A 26,914-nucleotide genomic window follows, 5' to 3' on the forward strand; every position below is an offset into this window, starting at 1 on the left:
TCGATTTCAGAAATTTTCTTACCTAATCTATCTTTCATAATTTATACTTATACATAATGTGGCTTTATGCTTGCTATTTGTTACCTGCAAAGTTAGTGTGGCTGCCTACAGTTTGTTTTATTCCAAAAATTATTAATTGCAAAAGTGAGTCTATTTTTATTTTGTGCTGAACCGCTTTGGCAATAGGTTAGCATATGTAGCTGCTTTATTCGTGACTAGTGTTTGTTGGTTGTTAAGCTTCAGCGGCTGAGGGGATAGTGCGTAAGACTCTAAATCTCTTGATTGCAGTAGGTCGCAGATTCGAATCCTACACATAGCCGAGTTTTTGCTAATTCGAGGCTTATTTCTACTTTTTCTTATTTCAATTGAGAGAGCTGCTTTTTGGTCGTGTTCGCGCAAGTGTTTGCGAAGCGCAGCTTTGCCTCTGTGTGAAATTTTTTGATTACTAAGAAGGCGATAAAAACTTTGCTCGAGTCAACTAAGTTTTCGCGGCTTTAAATACCTATTATTATAACTCCTATTATATTTCCTATTATAACTCCTAAATAACTCCTATTATACGCCCGCTTGCTCGCTCTGTTTGCTCGTCACAAGAAACAAGAATGAAAATCAAAAATTTGAACCAAGTTTCTTGGCACTGAAAAAACTTTTGAGAGCATCAAAATGGTATATCACTCTTCCCATTATGATGAAATTTTGTGGTACCAATGAACTTTTTTATAGCAACAGTCTCAGACTCAGATAAGTTTAAAAAATTTTCATGCAAAAGATTTTAAGTTTTTGCTAAAGTCGTCACCAAGCAGAAATTGAAAAAACAAGTTTGTTATATCTTATCAAGTAGAGAAATGAACAATTTTATCATCATTTGTTAGCACTGGGTAGTTAAACTGGCAAGGAATTTTATAAATAAGAAAGTACCATCATTAAGTGCAAAAACATTTTGACCTTTCGCCGACTTTAAGGCCATTTTAAAATCATTCCCGGAAACAAGAGAATTTTCATCTTTGTCTTTTAATCCATTGAACCACTCGGTAGCAGTCCAATACGTATTTAGTGGTTCATTGAGACGTTCTGGTGTAGCAGTCTAGCGATCAAATTTCAGAAATATTTTCTGCTCGGTGTCTTACTCTAATTCCAGAATAGTTAAACTTATCATTCATCTGAATGATAATTCTTGCTGTAAACTAACTTTCTGATAGCTGTAGTCTCAAACAAATTTAAAAAAAACTATCCAATCAAATGTTTTAAACACTTAACTTGAGTCGTCACCAAGCAAAAATTGACTAAGTACACCCGTTTGTTGAATTTTTTCAGCGTGAGAAGTTCAAGTTGGATTTCTTGATATTTAAGTAAAACAGTAACCTTTCAAATTGATAACACCAGTTATTACGTTATATGCCAGCAGTGGTTAGTTGAAGTGGCAAGAACTATCAAAAAGACAAATTTCCGGAATACTTATTCTGTTATCATTCATCAAAGTGATAGTTGTTGCTGTAAACAAACTTTTTTGTAGCTGCAGTCTCAAATAAATTTTTAAATCATTTTATGCTAAAGAGTTAAAAAGTTTTCTTGAGGTTTCACCAAGCAAAAGTTGAATAAATTGACATATTTATTGAATCTTATCGGTGAGAGAAGTCCAAAATGGTTATCTTGGTTTATGAGTAAAACATTAATTATCGAAATTTTTAACACCATTGATTTCGTCGTATGTTAGCACTGGTTAGCAATGGCATAAATTGAATAAATTGACATATTTATTGATCTTATCTGTGAGAGAAGTCCAAAATTAATATTTTGGTGTATGAGTAAAACAAAATTCATCGAAACTTTTAACACAATTTATTTCGTCGTATGTTAGCACTGGGTTGTAAAACTGGCCAAAACTGTCAAAAAATGAAAACTTCCGGAATAGTTAAACTGTTATCTTTCATCAAAAAGGCAGTTGTTAATGTAAACAAGCTTTCTGATTGCTGTAGTCTGCAAAAGTTTTTAAAAATTTTCTGGCATCGTCACTACGCAGAAAGTGAATATTGACACATGTTTTTTGAATCTTATCAGTGGGAGAAGTCCAAAATGGATATCTTGCTTTTTAGTAAAACAATTACAATCCAAATTTTTAACACCATTTGTTTTGTCGCATGTTGGTATTGTGTAGGTAAACTGGCAAGAAGTATAAAAAGTACAAAATTCCGGAATAGTTTAACTTATCATTAATCAACATTTTCTTGAAGGTCTTTTCTCGTTTTTGAAAAACTGGGGTATTTTGTTTTACTGTGATGCTACTTTTTTAAGCATTATGCATTTTTTAATATTTTCATTATGTAAAATATCTACGAAAGATAAAACTAAAATCGTCTTCTGTCATTATTTACAAAATAGTAAAATAAATTGAGTCGTTTTCATTTTTTCATTACAGTAAATAATTTGGTTTTGAATTAGTGTGGTTTTTAGTTGTACTTGTTGTTCCGACCATTGAAAATGTGCAGGAACTTTGTCATAGGGTGTGTCTTGGTTTTTTCCTTTTCTGTTTTCCACACAAAATCAGGTTCCACAATTAATCATCGGACCGGGTTGAGTGATATATCAAACTAAAGACTTATAGTCGTGATTCGAAACACATTTTAAAAATTCAAAAAAATTTCCCAGTGTCGAGAAAAACCGGTTTGAAATTTTTGATTTTTCGTCTGATTTCCAGCGAATAAATCGAGCGAGCAGTCTTTTTTTTATTGTGTAAAAGCTTACAATATCTTATTTTAAAACGTAAAAACTTAGTTTTACTTGAGTAATGTTAATGTACTTTGAGCATTTTAGCGCCTGTTTGGAATCAAAGTTTTCAAAAATTCGAAAAACTGCAAAAAAATTTCGAAATTTTTTTTTTTGATTTTTTCGTTTTTCTAGTAAATTTTCAATTTGCTTATTTTATTATGCCTGCGGAATATACCTGATCTCCAGTTTTTTATTCAGCTTCTTTGATCACAAAACGCCAAAAAAAACGGCAATAGTTTGAAAAAACCTTGTTTTTTTAAGACTGTGGTCGGAACATTCTGTGCAACTTGCACAGTAACCGGCTATCCTTACTTAGCTATATAATATTTTTTGATATAGGGTTGGTGTTTCAACAAATCTGGTATATAATTATCAAAAATAGTTTGTGCACATACAGGAAGGGGACTAATGAAAAATAAGTGAATAATCTGATATTAATCTGTTTGTAATTAGAAAATTAATTTTATACTAATAACCAAACACGCGAACGCTTCCCACAGAGGGTGATCTTGGTCTGCGCAAACTACTACTATTTGTCTTCTAGTTGTATGATTGTAAGTTTCAGATTGTTGTTGTTAACGCTATAGCCTACTTAAAACACGCAAAAAAAATCGCCTGACTACCAATTGAGCAATTTTTTTTTAAAATGTACTTACTTATCATGTTTATTATGTTTATCATAAAAGAACAAATAACTGAAGACTTGTTTCTCGTTTGTACAAGAAAAATATAGTCTGAAAATGCGCGTTTATCCGGTAGTTTCAATTTTAATAGTTCGACAGTTCAGTCTAGCTGTTAGTTTTTGATTTTTCAGAACGTAATGCCGCCTTCTGTCGTCAGTGATTTGAGCTCTAGAATAGAGCTTTCTATAAAGTGCTCGTAAGTTTTAATTTTCTGCTTATAAAAATAATTTAGTAAGCATTTATGCATTTTATATCATTTGACTTTTAAATTTTTGCAACATTATACCATAAGACGAGGGTTCTGTATCGATTCGCTCTCACCTTTTTATTGTTGTTTTTTAAATCTCATCATGTTTAACGCAGTCGATTACTTCTTTTCGGATGCGACGATCTATTTGATAGTTGTGGTGAAAATGTTTTAATGCATAAAATTGATTTTTTGAATTATCCTAGCGACAAAGGAGGATTTGATGAAACTGTGATAAACTTTTTCAAAACTTCTTGTGTATTTCAGGTCTCTCAGAGACGCGGACTTCGGCTCCAAGTCAGATCCAAGTAAGAATTTTTGGTCTCTATCGCCGAAAAGGAGGAGAAACTTTGGGTTATGTTGTTTTTTTCTTACCATATCAGGTACCACCTGATATGGTACTATATTACAAAACTCTTCCAGTCGTGATATGAGCTGCGAAAAAACACTCGTAAATGTCTTAAAAGCAACTTTTCATGATTCCGTTCTTTTTAAGGACCAAGTGAACAATCTCCTCTATCAACCAATTGGGGAAGACATTGTTTAGTTGGTTAAAATCATTTTGTTTCCGCTAGTAAGAATTCAGCGTTTTTCATGTTGGCTTCCTTTTTCGCCAATTTATTTTGGCATACCTTATAATTAATCAATCAATGGCGCTTCATTTCTTAGTTTATTGTTATTCACTTTTCCATCTGATGACAAATTTTAAAACTACAATTATTCTATTTTTTTGGCGAAAAAAATGTTCAACTGGTTTTTTGAACTACTAAAATTTCGATGAATGTGTCTTGGTTACTCCTGAAAAACCTAAACTTTGAAAATTGTTGAATATACAGTTTTAGCCTTCAGCTTCCACTCAAGCTAGTGGTCTTCAAATGTTAAGCGGTTTTGTTACGTACAGTTTTCTTGCGCGCATCGCTTAAAACCAAACATATTTATAATATGGCAAGTGGTACGAAGCTTCCAAATGGCACTTCATCTGATAACAATCTTTGAAAAATAATTCAAGTTCTTTTTGTGTCAACATTATTGTATGATTTCATTTTTTCAAATGAGATTTAGAATGAGATTTTTTCAAATAAGATTTTTCAACCGATGATTTAAAATTTTTGTGTTTGATTAAGGATTTTTGTCAATCTTCTGCTTCACTCGAAGATATAGAAAATTTTAGTGTTTCCAAAAGATTAAGCTTTTATTTCCTCAGAATTTTGATATATTGCAAAATGTTGTGAAAGTTGGCTTCACCTCAATGTGAAAATTTACGTGCTTTCATGCGTTTTAAGGGAGATAATAAATATTCAACGAAAGAAATTAGCTTAAAAAAAGAGGGAAAACAAAAATTGAAACCATTTTTGATAATACTTTATCAAAATAAGCAAGGAATTGGCTCGAGTGATTATCATATATTTTGAATTTTGAATTGTGCTTTGAGCTCCGATGAAAAGTTTTCAAACCATTTCTCCCGTGTTTCGTAAAGGCGGTCTGAAATATAGCTGGCTAGATTTTTTGCTATTTTGACAGCAACTGAATTTTTTCTAACTTACTTTGAATATATTTCAGTGTGTATTCTGAGTCTGCAAAATGAAGACAGTGGGAAGTTCGAGGAAGTGAGTTAAATCGAATTAATGTCTATTCTGTTAGATTTTTAACTACCTTCTTTTGAAATCTTTCCGAGTGTTTGTTGCTTCTTTGCCTGTCAACGCTAAAATTTCGAGCGCTATTGATACTGATGCGATGAATTCAAACAGCGAATGCACTTTGTCGCCGTTTGTTTCAGTGGAATATTTTCTGGCGACTAAAAAAATCAATATCAATTGAATTTTTTTTTTCAGATCGGACGCACTGAGCGAGTGGAAAACTGTCTAGATCCTGAGTTTACCACCAAACTGCTAGTCACCTACAAATTTGAAACCAAGCAGATGCTCAAGTTTAAAATGTGAGTAAATTTTTTGTAATGAACCAACCTTGTTTATCTATTAAAATGATTCAAAATATGCATTCTTTTTCGAAGTTTTCTTTTTAGCTCAGATGAGTTGTTTCACTCTAAGGCAATGGACCAAGTTCCCTGAATTTCCTTTCGCACAAATTTTTCACCAGCAAAAGTTTGGTTCTCGTAGTCCGATTGCTTTGAAAATTGACATCGAGCATGACAAACATATTTGGTCTTCATAATTTACCTGGTGAAACCACTCGTTTCACCATAAAATTGATTCTTATTTGCGATAGGGGGTGGGGGGGGGGGGGGGTTTGGTCAGAGCCCATTTGAGAAAACATTCGATAATACTTATACTTCTTTCTGTTTTCTTTCCTTGAAAGTTAGCAGTGTTTGACTTTTCAACTTCGTGAAATATGAAGCTTGCCTCAGTTTAGCTTGCCTCAAAAGTAGCTTAAGTTGAATTTTGGTTGAAAATGGTGTTATCGAGACGGGTACCGTGCAAACATTCGATTTGTCAAACATCCGAAAAACCAAAACGTGATGCAAACACCCGAAAAACAGGGAAAACATCCGACATTTTTTACAAAGTACGGCAAAGATCCGATTTCTTCCGCGCGCTTAGAAAATGCTGATTGGCCGAACTAATAGTGACCGCAGCAGTCGCGTCAACGTTGCGAGCAAAGATAGACCTCTATATGACTATTTGAAGGTAGACCATTTGAAGGTAGACCTCTAGATGAAAGTTGGATCTGGTTATCGCCGTACAGCGGCGATTCAGGCGCACCGGCGAATGGAAACTGAGATTAGGCTAAATTAAAACTGGCTAATTGAGTTATTTCTTGTTTTTGAAAGTGTTGCGTCAAATTATTACGTAATATTTTTTTTGTAAATTTTTGAATGTTTGACATAGTTGATAAATGACATTTCGGATTTTGCCCTAGACCTATCGAAGACGCCGTGATTAAGAGCACACGGCTGGTGAATCTTAGCCAAGACGTTCCTGTTCAGATCCCGTAGCCGAAGTTTTTTTTGTTTTCTACCAGCTTTTTGATTAAAATCGTTGTCAGATATGTGTATTGTATATACTCTTACAATCGAATATATTGATTTCCTAGCCCAACAAACAAAAACAACAATTGGCAAAAAAATTTATGTTTTTTTTTGTGGTCGGAACTTGCTATCCTTGTTTGAAATTGGTTTTGTTTCAAGGCACTTTTTTGACTTATTTCGCATTTTCCCATTTTTGCCCGTCTTACAGCTTTTGCTGCCGTCTTTTTTGCCGATGTGTGCATTTTCGGGGGTTCTCCGGGCTTGAGCACAGTTAGTAGAGGCAATAACCGCTAATAGAACAAGTTTCAGTTCTGTAAGTAAAACGGCGGCTCTTTTCCAGTTTCTCACGCTCCTTGTATGTAAAATAAATCAGTTTGGGACAACTGAAAAAAGGGGCAACTGGAAATAGCCAAACGGTTAGTTGGCACTGCATCTTTTACAAATTTTCTACCTTAAAATCTTTTCACTAACAATAAATTTATCCGCGTTTGAAGTATATTTGGAAAAAAATGGCTCTTCATAGTTCAAAGATAGTGTTACGCTCCAGTCCCAATGTCAGAAGCTAGTTTACAAACGAATGATTTGACTGAAATATGTTGTACTTGAAAGATTTAATTTATTATTATTATTTTAAAATCTTACGGGGTGTCTTAGCTTTTATGGGGCCAGATTTTACATGAAGTTTATCTAGCATTTTTTTCACTATCGATATCAAATATCGATTCAATATCAAAATTATGTCGGAAAATATGCCGCATGTCTTTTTTCTGATCAGATACGACTGCGATGACGCTACGAGTAACCCTGACAAGGCAGACAAACTGGGCCAGCTGAAGGTGTCTGTTGCAGAAGTAGTGCAAGGTCGACTGAGACAGGGGAGGCTGTTGGAGAAATCGGGCAATGGAAAGTCCAAGATACATGTCACCGCACGAGAAACGGTCGACTGTAGGGTGAATAAAACTTGGTTGCATTCATTTTGTCAGTTTGGCTCTAATGCGAAGGCCAGCTTATGCTATGATTTGTTATGATTTCACTGTTTTTTTATACCATGAATGAAAAGTGGAACGCATTTATACGGTGGGTGTCTTGATATTGAGCGAATACTTGAATGATCTCGTGGTGTTCGAACGAAAGACTTTCAGGCTGATAGCTTGGACTGGTCATTTATCTGCGTTATTTATTAGAAAAAAATTTGTTGCAGATGCTCTTGCTAAAGATTTTTGATTATCAAGATCCACCTAAAGTGCACTGGCTCAAATGTTCTCGTGCAGGCGAATCGCTGGAGTTTTGTCCTGGGTGAATATCCGTTTTCGGAGGACTCAGAAATTTTCGACTTAATAAACTTCAAGCGGCATTTAGACAACAAGATAAAACTGTTTATTCTGAGGTCAGTTCTGTCAATCTAACTTCGAAGAGATAACTGGCTCAAGTGCTCTCTTGCATGTGAATTGCTGACGATTTACTTGCCTGAAATTTGTGGTCTTAGAGACCTCTTACAGATGATTTTCCTTGAATGAAAGATCCCGCCCTGGTTGCTTATCCTTTTCTTTCTCAAGGACCAGGAAATTTTCTACTTAATAATTTTAAGCGGCATTTAGCCAACAACATCTTATTGCTTATTCTGAAGTCAGTTCTGTCAATCTATTTTAGAAGAGATTCAAGTTTTGTTTCAGTACCTGATGACGATAAAATTGAATAGGTTCTTCTCTTGCACGGAACCTCTAATCTATCTGGGACTCCAATGTTTCTCCTGCTTCGAGTTTTGTGCTGCAGTTTGAAAGGTATCGACTTTCCGTTTCCGGCTCTCCTTCGGCTCAGTCCTTTTTTCTAACTGGGTTGTTTGTCTTTCTCGCAAGATATCTTGAGAGAAACGAAATGGTCATCTTTGCTCCTCAAACCGAGACAGCAACTGATCTGCGGATTTTCAGAGTCTGCGTTAATTTTGACAAATTATGTCAGTCTCGTGTGCCACAATGTCAGACCTTTTTCAGGGCTTTCATGGTCCGAAAAAGGGATCTTGTTTCTCTTGGTCTGGATATTCTCTATCAGCTTAGGCAAGTCGTATTTGCTTCTGAATTTTGCTGTTAAAGATATCTTTAATTCCAACTCGGCACAGATGTCTTCGAATGCTATGAGTTTTTAATTTTCCGCTCTCTTGAACGCTTCTTCAATAAGTTTTGAGCTTTATTTCGGAGGCCTTTCCTATTTTTTGTCAGGAAAGATTGTTAAGATTTGACTGGAAATGGCTGCGATGTTAACTTGATCTCCATTAACTCTACTCAGTGAGAGTACAAGATGCGCAGAGATCACCAATCATACAAACTCTTCGATGTAATTTTTTGTGTTAACAGCAAAGCTATGTCTTCAATTTCATTGCACGTGGCCTAGACAATAAAGACGGATTCTTCGGAAAGTCCGATCCGTTCCTGATCTTCCACAAGCAGACAGAGACAGGGTTAGTGTTATTATTATGATTCGCTAATAATCTAAAGATCTGTTTTATTTTATCATGTAATAGACATTTTTTCTTGAATTTCTATGTTTTCCCTTGCGAGAAGCAAAGGTATTGCAATCGGGTGCTATGCTTTTTGACGTAGGTAATTTTGTTCACAGAATGGTCAAAATTTGAAATGGTAAATTTAGTTTCAGTTGATAATAAATTCAAATTTTTTTTTTTAAAATGCTAAAAATTATTATAGTAATTATAGTTTTTCATGACAACAATTTTTTCCGGCTTTTTTCTATTCCTATTTTATCGCTTGATAGGTTTTGGCCTATAGTTAATCGGTTAAATGGCCTCATATTTCATTTATCTTTCGACGGATGAAAAAAGTTATGTGTTTGTGTGTCTGCTTTTTGAGAGTGAAGGGAACTTAATAATTTTTTTATTAGTCTTCGTTTTTTTCGGCTTTTTTTTCTTTTTTTTTCAAAAAAAGTTTGTGTGTGCGTGTCTGTGTTTTGAAGGTGAAGGGGACTTATTAACTTAAATCTTGTTGACTTTTTTTCGGCATAAATGGATTTTGCTAATGCATTTTTGGCTTTTTCACTGCTTGGCATTTTTTTCCGATGCGTGTTTCACATTCTATTGTCTTGGCATGTTTCTGTTTCAAAATAGCCGGATTAGTTTGGATAGATCTAGTTTTTTCGACATTTGCTGTTTTTTGCAGCTTTCTTGCTTTGTATCGCAATGGCTTATACATTTGAAGGTTTGAGCTGAACTTGATATTGCTGGTCTAAAAAGAAACAAAATTGACGACCAAAAAAAACACGACAGAAAATATCGAAAATTTTCAGTTTTCCAAAAAATTGTTATCTCTTGTCTCTAGTTGTAGAGAGTGGCCGTAGCCAAGTGGGTTGGTCGCAGGGCTATTTACACAAAGGTCGTGGTTTCGAGTTCCACTTCGGTAACTGTTGAAGGGGTTGAAGTCTCCTCTGCATCCTTAATGGGAACGGGCTTGCGTAAAATAGATGAGAAAAAGTCTATTTCCCCACGGAAGTAAAGTCCCATGTAGTAAGGAGTAAATGGGGTGGGCGCAAATAAAAATAAGGATAGCCGGTTGCTGTGCAAGTAGCACAGATTGTTCCAACCATATTCCTTAAAAAAAATAGGAAACATTTTTTAAATTTTCTTCACATTAGTGTCGTTTTTAGTGGTTGGTGTGATTCGAGAACTATATAATTGCGTAAAGAATTCAAAAATCAAAATTCAAAGAACCAGATTTTCTCAATACTGGGAATTTTTTTGGAAAATTTCAATGTCGTTCGAATCACGGCTGGAAGGGCCTTAATATGATATACCACTCAACTCTCACCGATGATTGTTTGTGGTAGCTGATTTTGCGTGGAAAACAAAAAAAAGAAAACAAGGATAGCCGGTTACTGTGCAAGTAGCACAGAATGTTCCGACCATGGTCTTAAGAAATTTACGGTTCAGAAAGATTTTTTTTCCAAATTAGTGTAGTTTTTTCTGCTTGGTGTGATAAAAGGATCCGACGTTAAAATGTAATTTAAGCACATTAGAGAGTCATTGTAATACAGGCAAATTGGACAAAAATTCTTGTAAAAAAATGACTACACTTTTAAAAAAAATTTGCAGAAAATTTTTGATTTTTTTGAAGTTTTTGGTTCCCAAAATGAAGCAAAAAAAGTTCAAAAACTAGTTTTACTTGCTTAAAATTAAGTTATAGGGTGTCTTTAATTAGGAATAATTCATCTGTTGTAAGCCTCCTCGCTTGCTTTATGCGCTCGAATTAAGACGAAAAATCAAAAATTTCTTTTGGATATTTTTAAAGATGGTTCGAATCACGACTGAAAGAGCTTTAATATGTTATATCACTCAACCCAGTCCGATGATTATTTGTGGTGCCTGATTTTGCGTTGAAAACAAAAAGAAAAAAAGTTAAAACACCCGAATACAAAGCTCTTCCCCATTTTTCAAATGGTCGGAACAAAAACATTAACGCACCCGAATACTAAGTTCCTTCTCAGTTTCAAAAACGGTCGGATTAACAATAGTTTATTGATTGACGTGCTTTCAGCTTCACACCTGTAGGCCAGACGGCCGTGGTGGACAATGACCTCAACCCCAACTGGCCCCCCTTCACCATCAACTGCGCCACCTTCTGCGACAATAATGCACAACTCCCACTCAAAATAGAGTGCTTTGACTTTGACTCGGACGGAGGGTAGGTGGGAAAAGTTGTTCTTGAGTGTATTTGAAATTGAGGATTTTCCCCTCATCCGGAACTCTTTTTTTCGTAATGGATTGTATAACTAAAGACGAAGCAATTTGTGAAAAACTAAGAAAGGTCACATTCTCTTGTTAATTCAGTTTGTGAATCTACCCAACCAATTTTATTAGATTTTAAAACTAAATGATAATTGAATCTATTATTGTTTTAGTCATGACTTGATTGGATCCTTCGAGACAACAACTGCTGAACTGTTCGCAGAAGTTAATAAAAAGGAGTTTCTGGTAAATAACAGTTATTTTGATAGTTGCTTTTTTTCGCAGTCTTAGGATGAAAACTACTTGATGAGGGGATGATTACGCTTATGGTAAGCAAGGGTATTGTAATCGGGTAATATACTTTTTTCCCGTATACAACTTTTTCCACAGGATAATCTCCAATTTCCAGATCATCATTTTCAGCACGTTGCACTCTGAACTGCAGCAGTCGTCTCTCTGTTGGAAACTGCAACAGACATATTTTGAGCACTTTAGCTTTATGAATATCTGTCCTTTTCGAAATTTACTTATCATGTTTGTTGTAATTTTACCAACTCAATTTTTTTTGTATAATTTCATTTGTTTTATTTTTTTTCCTTTCATTTTTCCCCTTTTTCTTCTCGGTTTAATAAGTTTCGGCCAGTTTTATGTCGGCTTATTGGCTTCATATTTTGTAATTTAATGAACGGAAAAAATGTGTGCGTGTGTGTAATGAAGTGGATCGGGCTTTAAAAACTTATTAGTTTTTAAGTCTTTTTTAAATTTCACTTTTTGTTTTTTCTGTTTTTCTCAGGTTGATCAGTTTCGGCCTATTTTACATCGGTTTATTGGAAATTGCACGGTATTGATAGTTTTATTCGTTTATTCGTTCGTTTTGATTTATCACTATGATTTATATAATCGGGAATTCTGCTTTTTTCCCGTAAACAACTTTTTTTCTACAAGTTTCCAACTTGCTTTATTATTGAATCCTAGCAACTTCCAAGATCTTTCGCACGTTGCCTAGAGTTAACGCGGTTGCCACTGCACCCTTAGGTCCTAGTTTCGAATTCCGGCTGGACCTTTTTTGTTTAGTACATATGCAATTGAAACTTTTTTTCTGGTAGAAATCGATTTGTCGGACCTTCATTTGTCTGCTCAAATTTTGTCAGCTTAGTTACCACATAACGGACTTTTCTGCTGTGAGGAAGTATCATGGTATTGCAAGTGTTGTCAAGTATCGCCCTCGGAAAAGTCAAAATTTTGATTTTTTGACAGTTTTTTCTTTAAAGTTTTTTGACTTTATCGAAAACTTACCTTCCATATCTGCGATTTTGGGCTCAATCCAAAGAACGAATTGTGGGAATTTCTTTGTCATGCCCCTCTACGCCCAATTTGTTTACTCTAAAAGTTTTGACCCTTGGAAAAATCAACGTTTTTGTTTTTTGACCGTTTTCTGAAGTTTTTTTGACTTTCTCGAATTACCTTCCCATTTCCTAGTTTTTATGTTTCATCGAAAATACAGGTTGCGTGATTCTCTTCTGCATAGGCGGCGCGGCTACTTTCAATGTTTCTTACACAAAAAGCTATGGTTCTCGGAAATTTCAAACCCTCGATAACTGTCCTGCTAAATATTATATTATAGGTTTAATCAAAACAACTTGTTGTTGAATTCCCACCTCCATAATTAAAAACCACAATTTTTTTGGAAAATGGCCTTCCGTTGAGTCACAATTTTGAAACGACTATTTTTTTGGAAACTCTTTGACTTAACCTGAAAACTAGCATGCCAATTCTCACATTAAGTGTTCAGTCCAGAAACCAGGTTTTGGGAATTTTTCTACTTGAGTGGCCGCAACCTGTTTTTTGTAGAAAAAAAATCATAGATTTTGGAAAGTCACGTTTATCAATTTTTCATAGTTTTATCGAAACTTTTTGAGTTTTTTTTAAACTACCCTATCAAATCTGAAATGAAAAGTTCAATCGAAAGAACCAGTTGCTAGAGTTTTTGCTGCACAAGTGATGACGCCTTAATTTTTTGCTAGAAGAATTTGATGTTTTTGAGAAAATTCCAGTATCATAAGTTTTCACTGTTCTCAGGTATTTTGGTAGATAAACAAAAGGTTTTGGACAAAGTCCAGTTTTTGAATTTCTTCCCGCATCAGTACAACATATTTTTAAAATATCAAACATGCAATGTTAGCTTTAGCTGAGCCTCTATTTGTCTTAATCGATATATTCGAAAATTTTGGTTCACTTAGTTTTTTTTCAACATTTTGTCATTTTTGTCGACTCATATTTTTTCATGTTTGTGTTGTATCACAAGTGGTGCGAAGCTCGGCTTTGCCTCTGTGTTATATTTTATATCATTACACCCTCAAAGCTTGAGTTATAGTATGAATTTTCTTTTTTTTTTCAACCTAAGTCGCAAATGTTGTTGCAACGCAAATTTTTTGCGACAAAATGTGTTCATTTTGAAAGAGTTCATTTTGATCAATAACCAGCTTTTAAGTACAGCCAATGCTGGAGATATTAACACAGACGCTTATATTACAAATAGCACTTAAGCTTCAAAGTATCATGGATCTGTAGCGTAGAGGTAGGGAATTAGACCCGCAACAAAAAAGGCGGTTTTAACCTGGGCAGGGTCGGATGTTTTTAATAAACTATTTCGTTTTCTAGTTAAAGTGCATCCGCTCTATCAATTGAGGGAGATTAGTTGGTAAATTTCTTTTTTTTTTTCAAATGACTGGTACTGCTAATGCGTCATAATTGGCTTGTGTCACCTAGCAATTATGTAGACTCATAATTGGCGTGCGGCACTTAAGAAGATTTGTAGACTCAAGTTTTAATCTTTCAGTTTTTCCCAGTAGCGTTATCGGTCATATTTTTGCTTGCGTGTGCGAAATGCAACTTCGCTTCTGTGTCAATAATATTTTTTATTGGTAAAAATCGATTTGATTGAATATGTGTTTGGTTTGAACTAAAGCAATTGTACCGATATTTCTAGCTGATCAATGAGAAGAAAAAGGCTAAGAAGAGTTCGTATAAGCACAGTGGGGTGTTGCTTCTGGAGTCCTATCGTCTAGAAGAGGACTGGGAATTCTCCCACTACCTTCAGTCTGGACTCCAGCTGGGATTCTCTGTTGCTATCGACTTTACTGGATCAAACGGTGAGTAATAGCATGTGTTCAACTTTACTGGATCAAACGGAGAGTAATAGCATGGAATATTTGCATGCGTTCAGTAAATAATGATCTAAACAGTTAAGTAACCACATCCAAAGTCTTTGAAATGTAACATTTCATATTTGGAGCTCATGTTATTTTGATGATAATGCAAAACTGTCTGAGCTTACGTTGATTCACAGCAAGTGTTAAATCAGTTATCTGAAAGGGGCATTTGTTTATATAGTCCTCATTTTTCTGGTGAAAAAATATGCAATTCCTGGATTAATATCAATGTAGCAGTTAAGCGATTTTTTATAATAGTGATATGCGACTTATTGCTGCGGGGTTTCCGTATGCGGTGTCAAAATCCTATTTTTTGACGTGAACTGTTTTTCATGTCTTGGCCGTGTAGCAGAAAATACCTAATGCATGTGCAAAGGAGTCCATATGCTGATGCCGTGCTACTTTCTTTGTAGGTGACCCCTCCCATCCTATGTCCCTGCACTACTTCAACCCATCCTTGCCCTACAACCAGTACACTACAGCCATAGACTCAGTGGGACAGGTGGTGCAGGAGTACGACTCGGACAAACTGTTCCCCGTGTTCGGATTCGGTGGCTGTTTCTTCAGCCAGCAGCGCACCAGTCACTGCTACCCTCTCGTAAGTGTAACTGGCATATTACAACGCCCAAGGATATGTTTGTCGGGTTTGAAAAAAGATAATATGTCGGCCGCTTTTTGTGTTATTAGCTGCTCCTTGTTGAGCAAGGCAAGTTTATTAAGTAGATAAGTTAAGTTTTCCGAATTTTCGTTGTTAAACTTTCGTTCTTTCCTCTTTTTTTTGTCTTTTTTTCGGCTTAATAAGCTTCGGCTTATTCTATATCGACCTAATGACCTCTTTTTGCGTCGTTTTAGGACCGACATTTTTTTTGTGCATGTATGTGTTCTGAGGAGAAACGGGACTGTCAATTTTTTTTTATTTTACATTTTTTTTGAATTTTTTTGACATGAAGGACTACTGCTCGGCTTTTTTTGTTCGGCTTTTCTACCGCTTGGTAACTATAAATTCAAGTTCAATCAATCATCCGGTGCATAACCCGTAGATGTAACACAGTTGCTTGAGACGGCAAAATATTGAGGATCGAATCCGGCTAGGACTTGTTTCTTTTGTAACCTATAATTTTTGTGCTTTTTTGGACAAACGTCCATTCGCTTATTTTTGTCGGCTAAGTTTCCGCAGCTCAGCTTTTTTTGAAGAATCAGCTTTCTTCCAAGGTTCTCTAACACCCATGCCTGAGACAACAAAGCACAGGAGTTCGATTCTAGTCAAAACCTGTTTTTTTTTTAAAAAAGCTGGAGTTTTTTGGCTAATGTAGATTAATATCGGTCTGCTAAATTTTGAATTTTGTTTCAGAATCGAATCACAGCCAAAAGGGCCATAATGCGATACCGCAGTTTCTCTACGCATACCTTACGCTTTCTCAGAGGTAGTCAAAATTAGCCGGAAAAACACACTCTGCATAGTTCCTTTCACATAGTCAAGCCTTCGGAACAAAAAGACACCAAATTTTTGAAGATGCAGAAAATTTATTGAGAAGACATGCAAAACATGCACCTCCCTCAAAACCTGGGTTTATTTGTGTCAAAAAGGTCTTTAGAAAAATTTTGAAGAAGATCAAGCAAAAGTGGATGTAGTATAATAGTACTAAAAGAAGTAATCCTTTGGAACCTTCTGAGAAACCACAATTGAGGGGAAGGGGAGACAGTAATGATAGAATGATAGAAACAAAAATGCTCATTTCGCAAATTTTAACTCTACCGTAATTTCCTTTAAAGTTAAAGCGACTTATTTGGCGTAAAAATAGTGTATGAAGTCGGTTATGGGAAATGATGCTTTTTTCAGAGAATAACTATAAATTTTAGCTAATTTAATTGTTTCAATTTTTGAACATTTTCAAGTTAACGTCCTCATCAGTCTGCGTACACATTTTAGAACAACAATCTGGAAAACCCGAACGTTCAAGGGGTGCAAGGAATTTTGGATGCATATCGATACGCATTGTCTTCTTCTGCATTGTCTGGACCAACCAACTTCAGTGAAGTGATCAACTGCGCTATCTAGTTAGTTTCAGCCTTATCGTTTGCGTTTATTTTTTCTGACCTCTCGAATAAAAATACATGTCTTCGTTCCATGTAATATTAGCTTAGTTAGCTAATGTTGCGTTGCTAGAAAGAAAAGATCTTTATCAAAGCTTGATTAGTTGACGCTCGGTAGTTATCTCTGAATGCTTATTGATCACCGGATGTTTTCCTGAAATTGAATAACATTAGAGATCAACATATGAAATTTTTGTAGTCGAAATTTTTTAACGCTTGCGATTAGAGCGTTTTCAAATCGGAATACAGGTTATTTTTGGGTTAACAACTAGTTTAACAAAATCAGTTGAATCACTTATGGCTATGCAGCACTTATGAATCACTATGCCGCTGACATGCTCAGTTTCATGAAAATTCAAATTTAACAACTGGGCGGGTACTGGTTACTACTGGGTAGTTTCAGGGGGGACTTGAAACTTTTAAAAGTTTTTTTTTATAGAAAATCAGTTTTTTTTTCGGCTCAACTGGTGTCTGCTCAAATATTGTCGGCCCTGTCCTCAAATATTTTCGTCTTAAGTTTTGTTCAGTTGCTAACTTGAATCTGAAATATATTGCTTGCCATGTTTGTCAAGAATTCTTTTTTGATAAAACCAATTTAAATGAAAATATGTGATTGCATTGTTACGCTTGCGATTAGCAAGCGTTAACAAACTGGAATATAGACTTTTTTCGGGATAACAACTAGTTCAACAGATTTCAATTGTTTCTTGGTTCGTATTCAATTCAAGCTTCTATGCGTGACTGGGTGACTGAGCCTAGAGGCACTGAATATGCCTGGGACGGCAAAGGTCGCGGGTTCGAATCTGAGTTTATTTTTTCACCTCTGTGCTTATATTTTGTTTTCGATTTTTTTCTCAATTTTATCTCAAGTGGCGCGAAGCTTTGCTTTGCCTCTGTGTTAACCTTTGATTAGACTGGCAGCATGAGGAGCTAGGATTATCGCTATATGCATTTTCTGTGGTGCTTTGTAGTTTGCTTCCAATATCATAATAATAATTTTTGCAAGAACAATCAGCGATTAAAATTTTGAAAGACAAACACTAAGATTGTTGTGGTATTATTTCACGTTTCTTTATTAGTTTTAACTGGGGTTGTATGTGAATCAATCGGGACAATTTTCTGGCCGATAAAGGGTTTTTAATTATATTGCAGTTTTTTTTTCATTTCATGTTTTTGTTTCGAAGGTTCTGGATGAAAGTTATGGTTGCAGCATGTTTTTTCATTGATTTTGTCAAATGGTTATTCTGTAGTTTTTTCGAAGTTTGCGAATTGAATAAGTTTTTCTTATGTTTTTCATTACACGAGCGTTGCGTTGTGTGTTAGTATTTTGCAACTTCTGGTCGCACTTTTGAATCAGTAGGCTGAATGAGCAGGATAATAATGTGCTTTGACATTGGATTGATAATAAGTTAACTCAGTTAACGATTTTTTGAATTCATCTATTGGACCAGAAAAAGCAATTTGTTCCATTCAACAGTATGATAATTAAAATTCCATTTCAGAAATTTTCCAAATTCTTCTCTTTGGCGAGTTTTTTTTAAAATGCATAATTTATACGCAACTTAGTGTATAGAATTTATTTATTACATTCAAAGTTTTTATATTCAAAGTGTGGTGGCCTTTAGTTTATTACACTCCAAATTATTTCATGTAAAATTTGAGGTTTTTTGCATTTTAAAACTTTACATCCGCTTCTGTGTCAATTTTGTTTTGAAGTTGGTGCAAAGCTTTGATTCGCTTCTGTGTAGAATGGTTTTTATCGGTAGTTGTAATATTTTTGTTGCGTTTTTTAAGGATGGATCTAGGATTTTTTCGAAGGTTTTCAAAAAAAGTATGAATTGTTGTCCAACTTTTTTGTCGGTCAAATTGATTTTCCGAGGTCTCTTGAAACGCTAAAAAAGACTATGTTTTGGCAAACATTTGTGCGCCCCTTCTTCAATCTCCTAGTTTTCTTTCGAAATTTTTCTTCTGCCAAATATCTGCTTGGCTTACTTGCAAGTGCATTCAAAAATTCAAGTAGTTCATCAGAGGAATTGAGTGCTCTTCTTAAACGTTATTTAAAGCAGTTATGTAGGTCAGAATTTTTTTTTTGCAATATTTGGTATTAAACTCAATTTTGTAAACATTTTAAGCTTTGTTTTAGCGTCTTGAAGTGTAATTTAAAATCCGAAGTTGGCGATTTTCGTAGACATATTCGAGTTTCGAGCAAAATATCATCTTTCACGTATCAAAGTTGAACAGATGATTGTTGCAGTCTGAAAAAAAACACCCGACAGAATTTATTTGATCATCTATTTTGAAAAAATCTATCGTTGCCCTTTTTTATCCTCTCAGGCGATTTCTTTTCGAGTTTATCAAAAGATACTTTTTTCATTAGATTCAAAAATTATGGGGAAGGTATTGTTTGCTGTCTTGAAGTGTATGTAAAATCCGATTTTGCCGATTTTCGTAGACATTTATGAATTGCAAGTGACTGGAAGCTATTCTTTGTGTCCGTCTGGAGAAAGAACGGTTGCGGTATAGATCAGGTCGGATCCGGTAATCTCTTTTATTTGTTTTATCATGTTTAGTAATGCATCTCAGTTCCAGTCTGGTTTGAACTATTTTATCCTCCTCATTATCACCGACGGAGCTATCACGGACATGGACAAGACTAAAGCAGCTATTGTAGAGGTATTTTTTGAAGTTACACCCATTTGTGTATTTCTGTAGTTTTTTATCAGGTAAAATCTCCAATAAGAATCTATAAAATATACAGCAAAAAAACGCTTGGTTCTGATATCGTTCAAGTTGCATGTTTTTGACATATCTTCGGAAAATAAGATTGGAAGTGACGTTTTTAGGTTTGAATCTGTCTTTTGAAATCAAAATTAGAACGAACTTTTTGCATAGGCGTCCAAGTATCCTATTTCTATCATAATAGTGGGTGTCGGCATTGCGGACTTCGATTCCATGGAAGAACTGGACTCAGACAAGAAGGCTCTCGAGGATTACAACGGGAAGAAGGCAAAGCGGGACATTGTACAGGTACCCTCTATAAGAGATAAAGACTATGTTATTCGGACTTATTCGTTTTTCATATGCTGGAGCCCCACCAGAAGTTGAAAAAAAAAACAATCAAATGAAATACAGATTACGACGCGGAGATCATTTTGATCAAAAAAGATGTTGAACAAATTCTATGATTTTTGCATGAATGCCTGCAGTTTTACTCCCAGCATGAATCGAACATTATGCAAAACAATAGCTTGTCGAACAAACAAGCTAAAATAATCAACGAAATGATAGGTTTCGTTTTCAGTTCGTGCCCTTGAGAGATATTTTCGGAAATACGTCTGACCCTGCGTACATTGCTCAGAACCAACATAGATTGGCGAAAACAGTACTGGCGGAGGTCCCTAAACAAGTGAAAGCCTACATGAAGTCACGTGGACTGAACCCTATGGACATATACAATGCGTACATGCAGCAGTTCCCGCAGGCACAAAATGCCGTTCCCCTTGAGAGTCCAAAAGAGGCGTGAAGTTATATGTATGGAGACATAATCAGTTATTTGTGTTCACAGAAATCTATCTTGCACAATTTTGTAAAAGCGATTATCGTCAAAATACTGTATAACAAATTTATTTAAAATTTTCTTTTAATTCAGTGATAAAAATTGAATGTTTTTGGATTCTATCCTGAGAAGTTCAGAAACTATGTATAAGCTAAAACAAGAATGCTTATAATAATGTAATAGAAGCAAAAAATTTCATGTTTCGTTTCTGTTGTTTGTGCAAATTCCATATCGACAAACTGTTAGTTTTTGAACAACCACAAAGTCTTACCAGATGTTTTACTTTCAATTCAGCCAACAGATATGCAAATGCTTTCATTGTTATTCAACCTATGTTGCACATTGTGTTTAATTTCAATGTATTTGTATACTGAGCTGTTCAGTAGCATGTGTTTTATCCGCTTTAGTGATGCATATCGTACTGCTTGGTATCTACAATATAAGGGTGTGAGATAGCAATATAGATGGGAAGGAAAACTACTAATGCTTAATCTACAGATCTATGTTTCTAAACATGCAGCTGGGCTAAACTTTTTTTAAATTTCCAGAGTACTTTTTCGCATGTAAATGAACGTAGTGAATACTCTTATAAAATCTTAATTTTTTTCAGGTTTAAGTCCTTAAATTTGTTCAGGCTCAGATTTGATATTTTGCGGCCTGAATTTCTTTTATTTTAAAGTTCTGTTCTGTTCCTTTGCTAGAAAGAACTCAAACTCTTCTATCAAACAGAAAAAGTGTAAAAGTCACCGAAAACGTGATCGATTTCTAGTTTCGAAAGAGGAATATAATTTTCAGATTTCGCAGCGAAATAAAAAAAATATATCTATTGGTCCAGTTTTCTCAGAATGGGTTGATTTTTTTTTCAAATCAAAAAGTGTGAATCATAACTTGAAATTCAAAGAGCCTTAAGATCATAAAAATTTTTCTTTGACTGTCGAAAGTTGATTTTTTTTTCAGAAAAAAAACAGTCAATTTTCGTTGTTTCCTTGCAATCATGACATCAGTTTATTTACCTTTCAGAATTTATTTGAAATGTCACTGAGCGAATAAGGATGTTTTTTTTCAGGAAGAAGTCAAAAATTGATCACGATTAACTTGCTTTTCTCCGTTTTTTTTTCACGTTGTATTCGTTTGCTGAATAAAATCAAACTACTCCAGTTACAAACAACCAATTGACTATTACAAAAACTTTTGATCATTTTTCAGAAAAGAAAAAGTCGCAACTGAATAAGCTGTTTTTCCACTAAGTCCGGTCTCCTTAGGATGAGAATACAACGTTACGGTTGAAGATCTCTGCTCGATTATTCGCTGAAAAATTCAATTTTGCGATTTCAAAAATGATGCAAATAAATTGCGCTTTTTATAATCTCAAAAAATTGCCAGCAAGGGCTAAGAAGACAACAGTGTTCCATAATTTTATGCAATTTCAACATATTGCGGCTACGCACAGAGCGGTAAAAAACGTCGATCTTCATTCAAACGAGAACGAGATTATAATTCCCTTCCTGGCTTGTGGAATGGAATCATTTCAGAATATTTTGCTATTGGGTTCTTCTGATGTTGATGGCTATTTTTAAAGATTATTTTGTCGGTGAAAAATAATCTGAGACAGTCGAAGATTGCTAGCAATATGGACAACTAGAAGTCCGTTTTTTTCCAACCTGTGCAGCAGCGAAACTCAACTCATAAATTTTTTCGAAGATATCTATCCTACCTCGGATGAGAGTAAAACAAAAGCTCAATTCCTTTTAATAATTTTCATCTGAACTGCATCACTGTTTTTGTATTGATCCTCCGACAATTTGGCTAGAGAACGGCTATTAAAACACATCTTTGAATTTTTGCCGTTTATAATATAGAACATTATTTTGAGTATCCAATGCGTTACCTTTCAATTTGGACAGAATCCTAAAGAAACAATCAAAATATTGTTACGGCTCAAGTTACTTGATTCAAATTGCTTTTTTTGCACTTTTGTCTTCTGAGAAAATTTAACATTAACCAAGCAAAAACTCACACCAGAGTATATGACGATCTATCAATTTGTTCCAGATGAGACAGTCGAAACGGTTTCGAAAATGTTTTACATTTTGTTGCCAGAATTTATAGAGCTGTTTTTTTTTCTATCTCGTTTTTCCTATTTCTTGTGTTGAACTCGCCAAAGGGACGCTCCCTTTTTCAAACATTCAACAACTCTCTTTTACTCAAATAGGGCGAAAATTCATTACCCAGTCTGCTTCTTCTAAACCTCATGACTCATTCCTTTTATAACGTGTTCCCGTAGATATTATCCGCACAGGAAATCCAAGTTGCATTTACCGATTCTTTTCTTTTTAACAACCGCGTGATAAGGATCTAACTCTCACAGGACAATGACCTCTTAACTACTTAACGACCCGCACAAAAAAAACTAAATAAATTTTTTGATCTCATTCAAAATTACGAAGAAAGTTCTCTTAAAATCATTCCTGCTTTGTCTCCCTTTTTTATCAAGAATATTTCAACATGCATCATTTGTCTTTCTTCTGAGTTAGTCTGAAACTGAAAACGCACTCACCACACACTTTTACTGCAAGTTTTTGACTTTTTTCTCTTATTCGTACAACTTAGCCCCAAGTATGATTAAGCATTAACAATTAAAATGTGATTTTCCCCCATTTTTTATCTTGTTTTTTGTATGATCTTCATAGAAAACCAGTTTTTATTTTATCATTATAAAACTTTATGATTATTCTGGTTTCTAACTTAATTTTTTCAGCTGAGTTCTTTTCCGAAATGTCACCCCAGAATTCCGGAAAAAACTCTTTTTTTTCAAAAATTTTTAAAGTAAATATTCTACAGTCATGTACAAAAATATTTGGTGCAGTTTTGAATTGAACCAATATTTTTTTTTTGAATCGAAAATAAATTTAAAGAAACAGAAAAAGATGAAGAAATAATTTTATAAAATTAAAACTTAGTGATCTATCCATTCAACTTGCTGACTTCATTAATTATTTAAGGCAGGCTGTCATACAATCTTGGATCTTCTCGGTCGTGTATTCCAGAAACAAATTTTCGAACAAATTAAATAGTTGTTCACCAAAAGCTTCAGAAGCAACTTCTACTTTCAGTTTTCTTTTCAATCGAGCCATATAATTTCTATGATTTTTAGGTCAGATGATCGAGCTGGCCAAGTGGTCCGGTTTATGTTGTTTCTCCAGCAATACCGGTGCGATTTACTTACTGTGTGAATAGACACATGGTCCTGTTTAAATACATATTCATTGCCACAAAAAGAGTTCAATTTTGTGGGTAAACAGAAATGTAGGGTATCGATAAACTTCTCTGCATTAACTTATCCTGAATTTCTTTCTGGCTCCATGATAGGTTCACTCGCCGATATCATAAAAAAAAATTTGCTCTATTTTTTCGTAAAGCAATTTTGATAGCAATTAGCTTGAGTTCTGGACGCCAAATACGTAATTTTTTTTTGATTGTTTATCGCAACCTGGCATTCTTCGGCAAAAATAAAGGGTGTCAATTGTAAGAAGTTCCAGCTTAATCGAGTTCTGCACCAAACAGTCTGCAGTTTCCGGTTTGTTGCGGAAATCGCTGTAGATTGTGTTAAATTTCGGCGGACATATTCTGACCGCGAGATATAATTTCTTATTCTATTGTGAACTTGATCAGGAGTTCTTGCTGTAAACATCATCAAGATTTTGTAAATTTTCAGCTGGGCTTTGGCGACAGTTTTAATGTTTTTTAAACTCCACGATCAGATCATTTTGGTTTTCTCCCGTAACGCTGTTTTGCAGTCCCTATAACGCTGCTTTGACAGTCCTGTTGTTTGCTTTCTTCTTAATACTTTAGGGGGTTGTAACCCTTGACCAATTCAAAGTATCAGCAATTTTGGTTACCATGCAGCTCTTGCTCTTTAGTCTTGTAGCAATTTCTCTGGATTCTTTCGATAACTGCCGCGCCGTTGTAAATGTCCTTAAAATTTTGATTTGAGAGTTATAGTTTTTCTGAAATTTAATGAAAACTGATAAACTTTGTTTTGAAATGTTTTTCATTTGAGTAGATATCATATTTTCCTCCTTATCAAATGAAAAACATTTCACAACAAAGCTTATCACTTTTCATTCGTTTTCAAAAAGTGAAAGGATTTTATTTTCAAATATTTCATATAATCAAATTGCACCAACTATTCTTGTACGTGACTGTAGTGTTACATGTTATGTAGTGTTTAGGAAAAATATGGGAAATGTCAAACTAGAGCAAGGTTTAATTAGACTAACTAAATTCCTACATTTTGTCCCTTTTCAACTGAATCTTATTATTGAATCCCTTTACCAAGCATGTGGCTAATCTTTTTTCCATTGTCAGTCACCCTGCCAGACTTAACCGTTTTGGAAAACGAAGTTGCACGGAACGATGAGACTCAAAATGGATTTTGTTGGAAGATGGACAATATAAGAGAAAACCGCTGCTACAATTTCAGAAAAATTTCGGAGTGCCAGTAACGCCCAATATTCCCTATGCACCATTATAATAAATCAAGTTTTTCCGTTAAGCTGAAAAAAATCTCAATATACTTTTTTAAAACAATTGATTGAAATTGAAAAAAAAAGCAGAAAGAATCACTTGTACGCGGACCGAATACGCACCGCAAGAAGCTGGGAAAAACAATTGGGATAACTTGAACTCATCATAAAGAAAGTTGGTGGTTTCTGCTTTGAAATTCTTTTAATTCATTACCCTCCTTGTTTTGAACAAATCACGAAGTCAAAGGCAAGGGTGGCTCACGTCAAATAGTGTTTTGGCATCGGTTTGAAGTCATACTGAAACATGTCGGTGTGGAAAATTGAACACGTTTGAACGTTTTTAGTTACATTCAAATCAAAGCCAACTTTACTCAGGCGCTTAATTGTAGTTTTTACTTTGCGATAAGCAAGAGCATTGGAGTCGGTTTGAATACTTTTTCCCCGTTAAAAACTTTGCCCACAGAGTTGCCACGTAACTTGTTTATGTATTCTCAATGCCGTAACGTTTTCAAAATTTCGTACCACCTCAAAAACAACTTCATTAGCTTGAATTTGATAGAATTCCTAGTCAGATACATGAAGCGAGGTGATGTGCGAACTCTTAGGACAAAACTTTCACACTCGTTTGTAATACCCTTGCTTGTCGCAAAAGTCGAAACGACAAACAAAGAAAAAATTTGGCTGGTGCCACCAATAATTTTACTTCTGGTCGTGTTTTTAGAAAAATTTGCTTTATGGAAATCCATGTTTTAAAAATAAGTGTTTCATTAGACTAAAACTCTTTCAGTCGTTTTGTCGATTGCAGTATTTTTCGAAAACTTTGTCAGGATATTGAAAACATAAGTCTGGCTTTTGTTTTCAATAACGCAAACAAAACTGATCAATAGTTGCTATCTTTTGCGAGCAGCGTAGTAATAGCACGAATTTTCATTTTTTCTAACCTAACTCATAAATAAAGGTGCTCACCTATTTGGTGGCATTTTGCTATAATCACGATATGTAGATTTGGAAATTTCATTGCGTTTAATCTCTGCTTTATTTGTGGCTAATGTTTGTGAGTTAGCCGTCCTTGGCTGAGTGGATATTGCATGAGACTTATATTCTGATCTTTTTTTACTCATTTGAGACTCGTTTTTACCATTTTAATTGCATTTTAAGAGCAGCTTTTTGTTGTGTTCTCGCGAGTGTTTGCGCTAGTGTTTAGTATATTACAAATCGAATCGCCTCTGTGTTAAAAGTGTTAATTCACAAAGCGAATTTCATTTTTTGTCCTTTTTTGGTTTATTTCAGCAAAAGTTTACGCTCAGTTATTAATTTGACGGTTCGATTTGTAATAAATTTACGCTTGCGATCAGCCAGCGTTATCAAATCGTCTTTTTCTAGGTAACAACTTGTTAACAGAATCATTTGGTATCGTTACGAAGCTAAACTGTGCATTTTGTGAATTGTAAGCAAATTCCGCAACAGGCAAAAATCAGATTTGTCGCGGAATCCGCAACATTGCTCCTTTTCTTTGATCTTCTCTGCTGTTTTGGATTCTACGGACTAATAGCTAAAACACCGTATTGCTCAAAATTGCTTGCTCCAAAAACATGCAATTTTGCGGAATCCGCAACAAAATGTGTGGAATCCGGAACCAGTTTGTGGAATCCGTGAACAAATAATAATATATGTGTTAAGTAAACTTAAGCTGTCGCGGATTCCACAACTGTAAGTGGAATCCGCAAATTGTAAGCATAATCCACAAATTGTAAGCGGATTTCGCAAATTGTAAGCGAAATCCGCAAATTGTAAGCGGAATCTGCAAATTGTGAGCGGAATCCGCATAAATGTGAAGAATCAACTTACATTTGCGGAATTTGCTTACATTTGCTGAATCCGGAACAACTACCTATATTCGCTCGTTGCGGAATTCGCAAAAAAAATCAATGTGCCGACAAAGCTTACGTTATATCTATTTTTACGCGAAATACACTGAAATGTTGTAAGCGGAATCTACTTACATTTTGGAACATGTTTAGAGACTTGTCTCTGGAATCCAGGAACATACAGACACAAAATTGTGCGCCTATCAAGTGCACAGTTTGGCCTTGTAATGAGCTTGGCTCATAATGA

General features: G+C 34.9%; 2 protein-coding genes across 2 annotated transcripts in view; one reads left to right on the top strand and one right to left on the bottom strand.

Annotated features, from left to right (window-relative positions):
- Nucleotides 1-20,380, top strand: part of LOC134844643 (copine-3-like) — a 57,875-nt gene extending 37,495 nt beyond the window's left edge. The window contains exons 2-15 of the mRNA XM_063861434.1: nucleotides 3,579-3,645; nucleotides 3,964-4,004; nucleotides 5,257-5,303; nucleotides 5,529-5,632; nucleotides 7,458-7,632; nucleotides 9,034-9,137; nucleotides 11,221-11,367; nucleotides 11,585-11,657; nucleotides 14,401-14,563; nucleotides 15,037-15,221; nucleotides 16,554-16,681; nucleotides 19,288-19,390; nucleotides 19,610-19,744; nucleotides 20,019-20,380. Coding sequence (XP_063717504.1) covers nucleotides 3,587-3,645; nucleotides 3,964-4,004; nucleotides 5,257-5,303; nucleotides 5,529-5,632; nucleotides 7,458-7,632; nucleotides 9,034-9,137; nucleotides 11,221-11,367; nucleotides 11,585-11,657; nucleotides 14,401-14,563; nucleotides 15,037-15,221; nucleotides 16,554-16,681; nucleotides 19,288-19,390; nucleotides 19,610-19,744; nucleotides 20,019-20,240 — 1,686 coding nt within the window. The 5' untranslated portion in view covers nucleotides 3,579-3,586 and the 3' untranslated portion in view covers nucleotides 20,241-20,380. The remainder of the gene's footprint in view (nucleotides 1-3,578; nucleotides 3,646-3,963; nucleotides 4,005-5,256; nucleotides 5,304-5,528; nucleotides 5,633-7,457; nucleotides 7,633-9,033; nucleotides 9,138-11,220; nucleotides 11,368-11,584; nucleotides 11,658-14,400; nucleotides 14,564-15,036; nucleotides 15,222-16,553; nucleotides 16,682-19,287; nucleotides 19,391-19,609; nucleotides 19,745-20,018) is intronic.
- The window catches only part of LOC134844539 (3'(2'),5'-bisphosphate nucleotidase 1-like), a 553,428-nt gene that overhangs the window by 440,316 nt on the left and 86,198 nt on the right, over nucleotides 1-26,914 (bottom strand). The gene's annotated exons all lie outside the window — the stretch shown is intronic.

The sequence above is a fragment of the Symsagittifera roscoffensis genome, chromosome 4 (genome assembly GCF_963678635.1).
Source record: "Symsagittifera roscoffensis chromosome 4, txSymRosc1.1, whole genome shotgun sequence".
Taxonomy (NCBI): Eukaryota; Metazoa; Xenacoelomorpha; order Acoela; family Convolutidae; genus Symsagittifera; species Symsagittifera roscoffensis.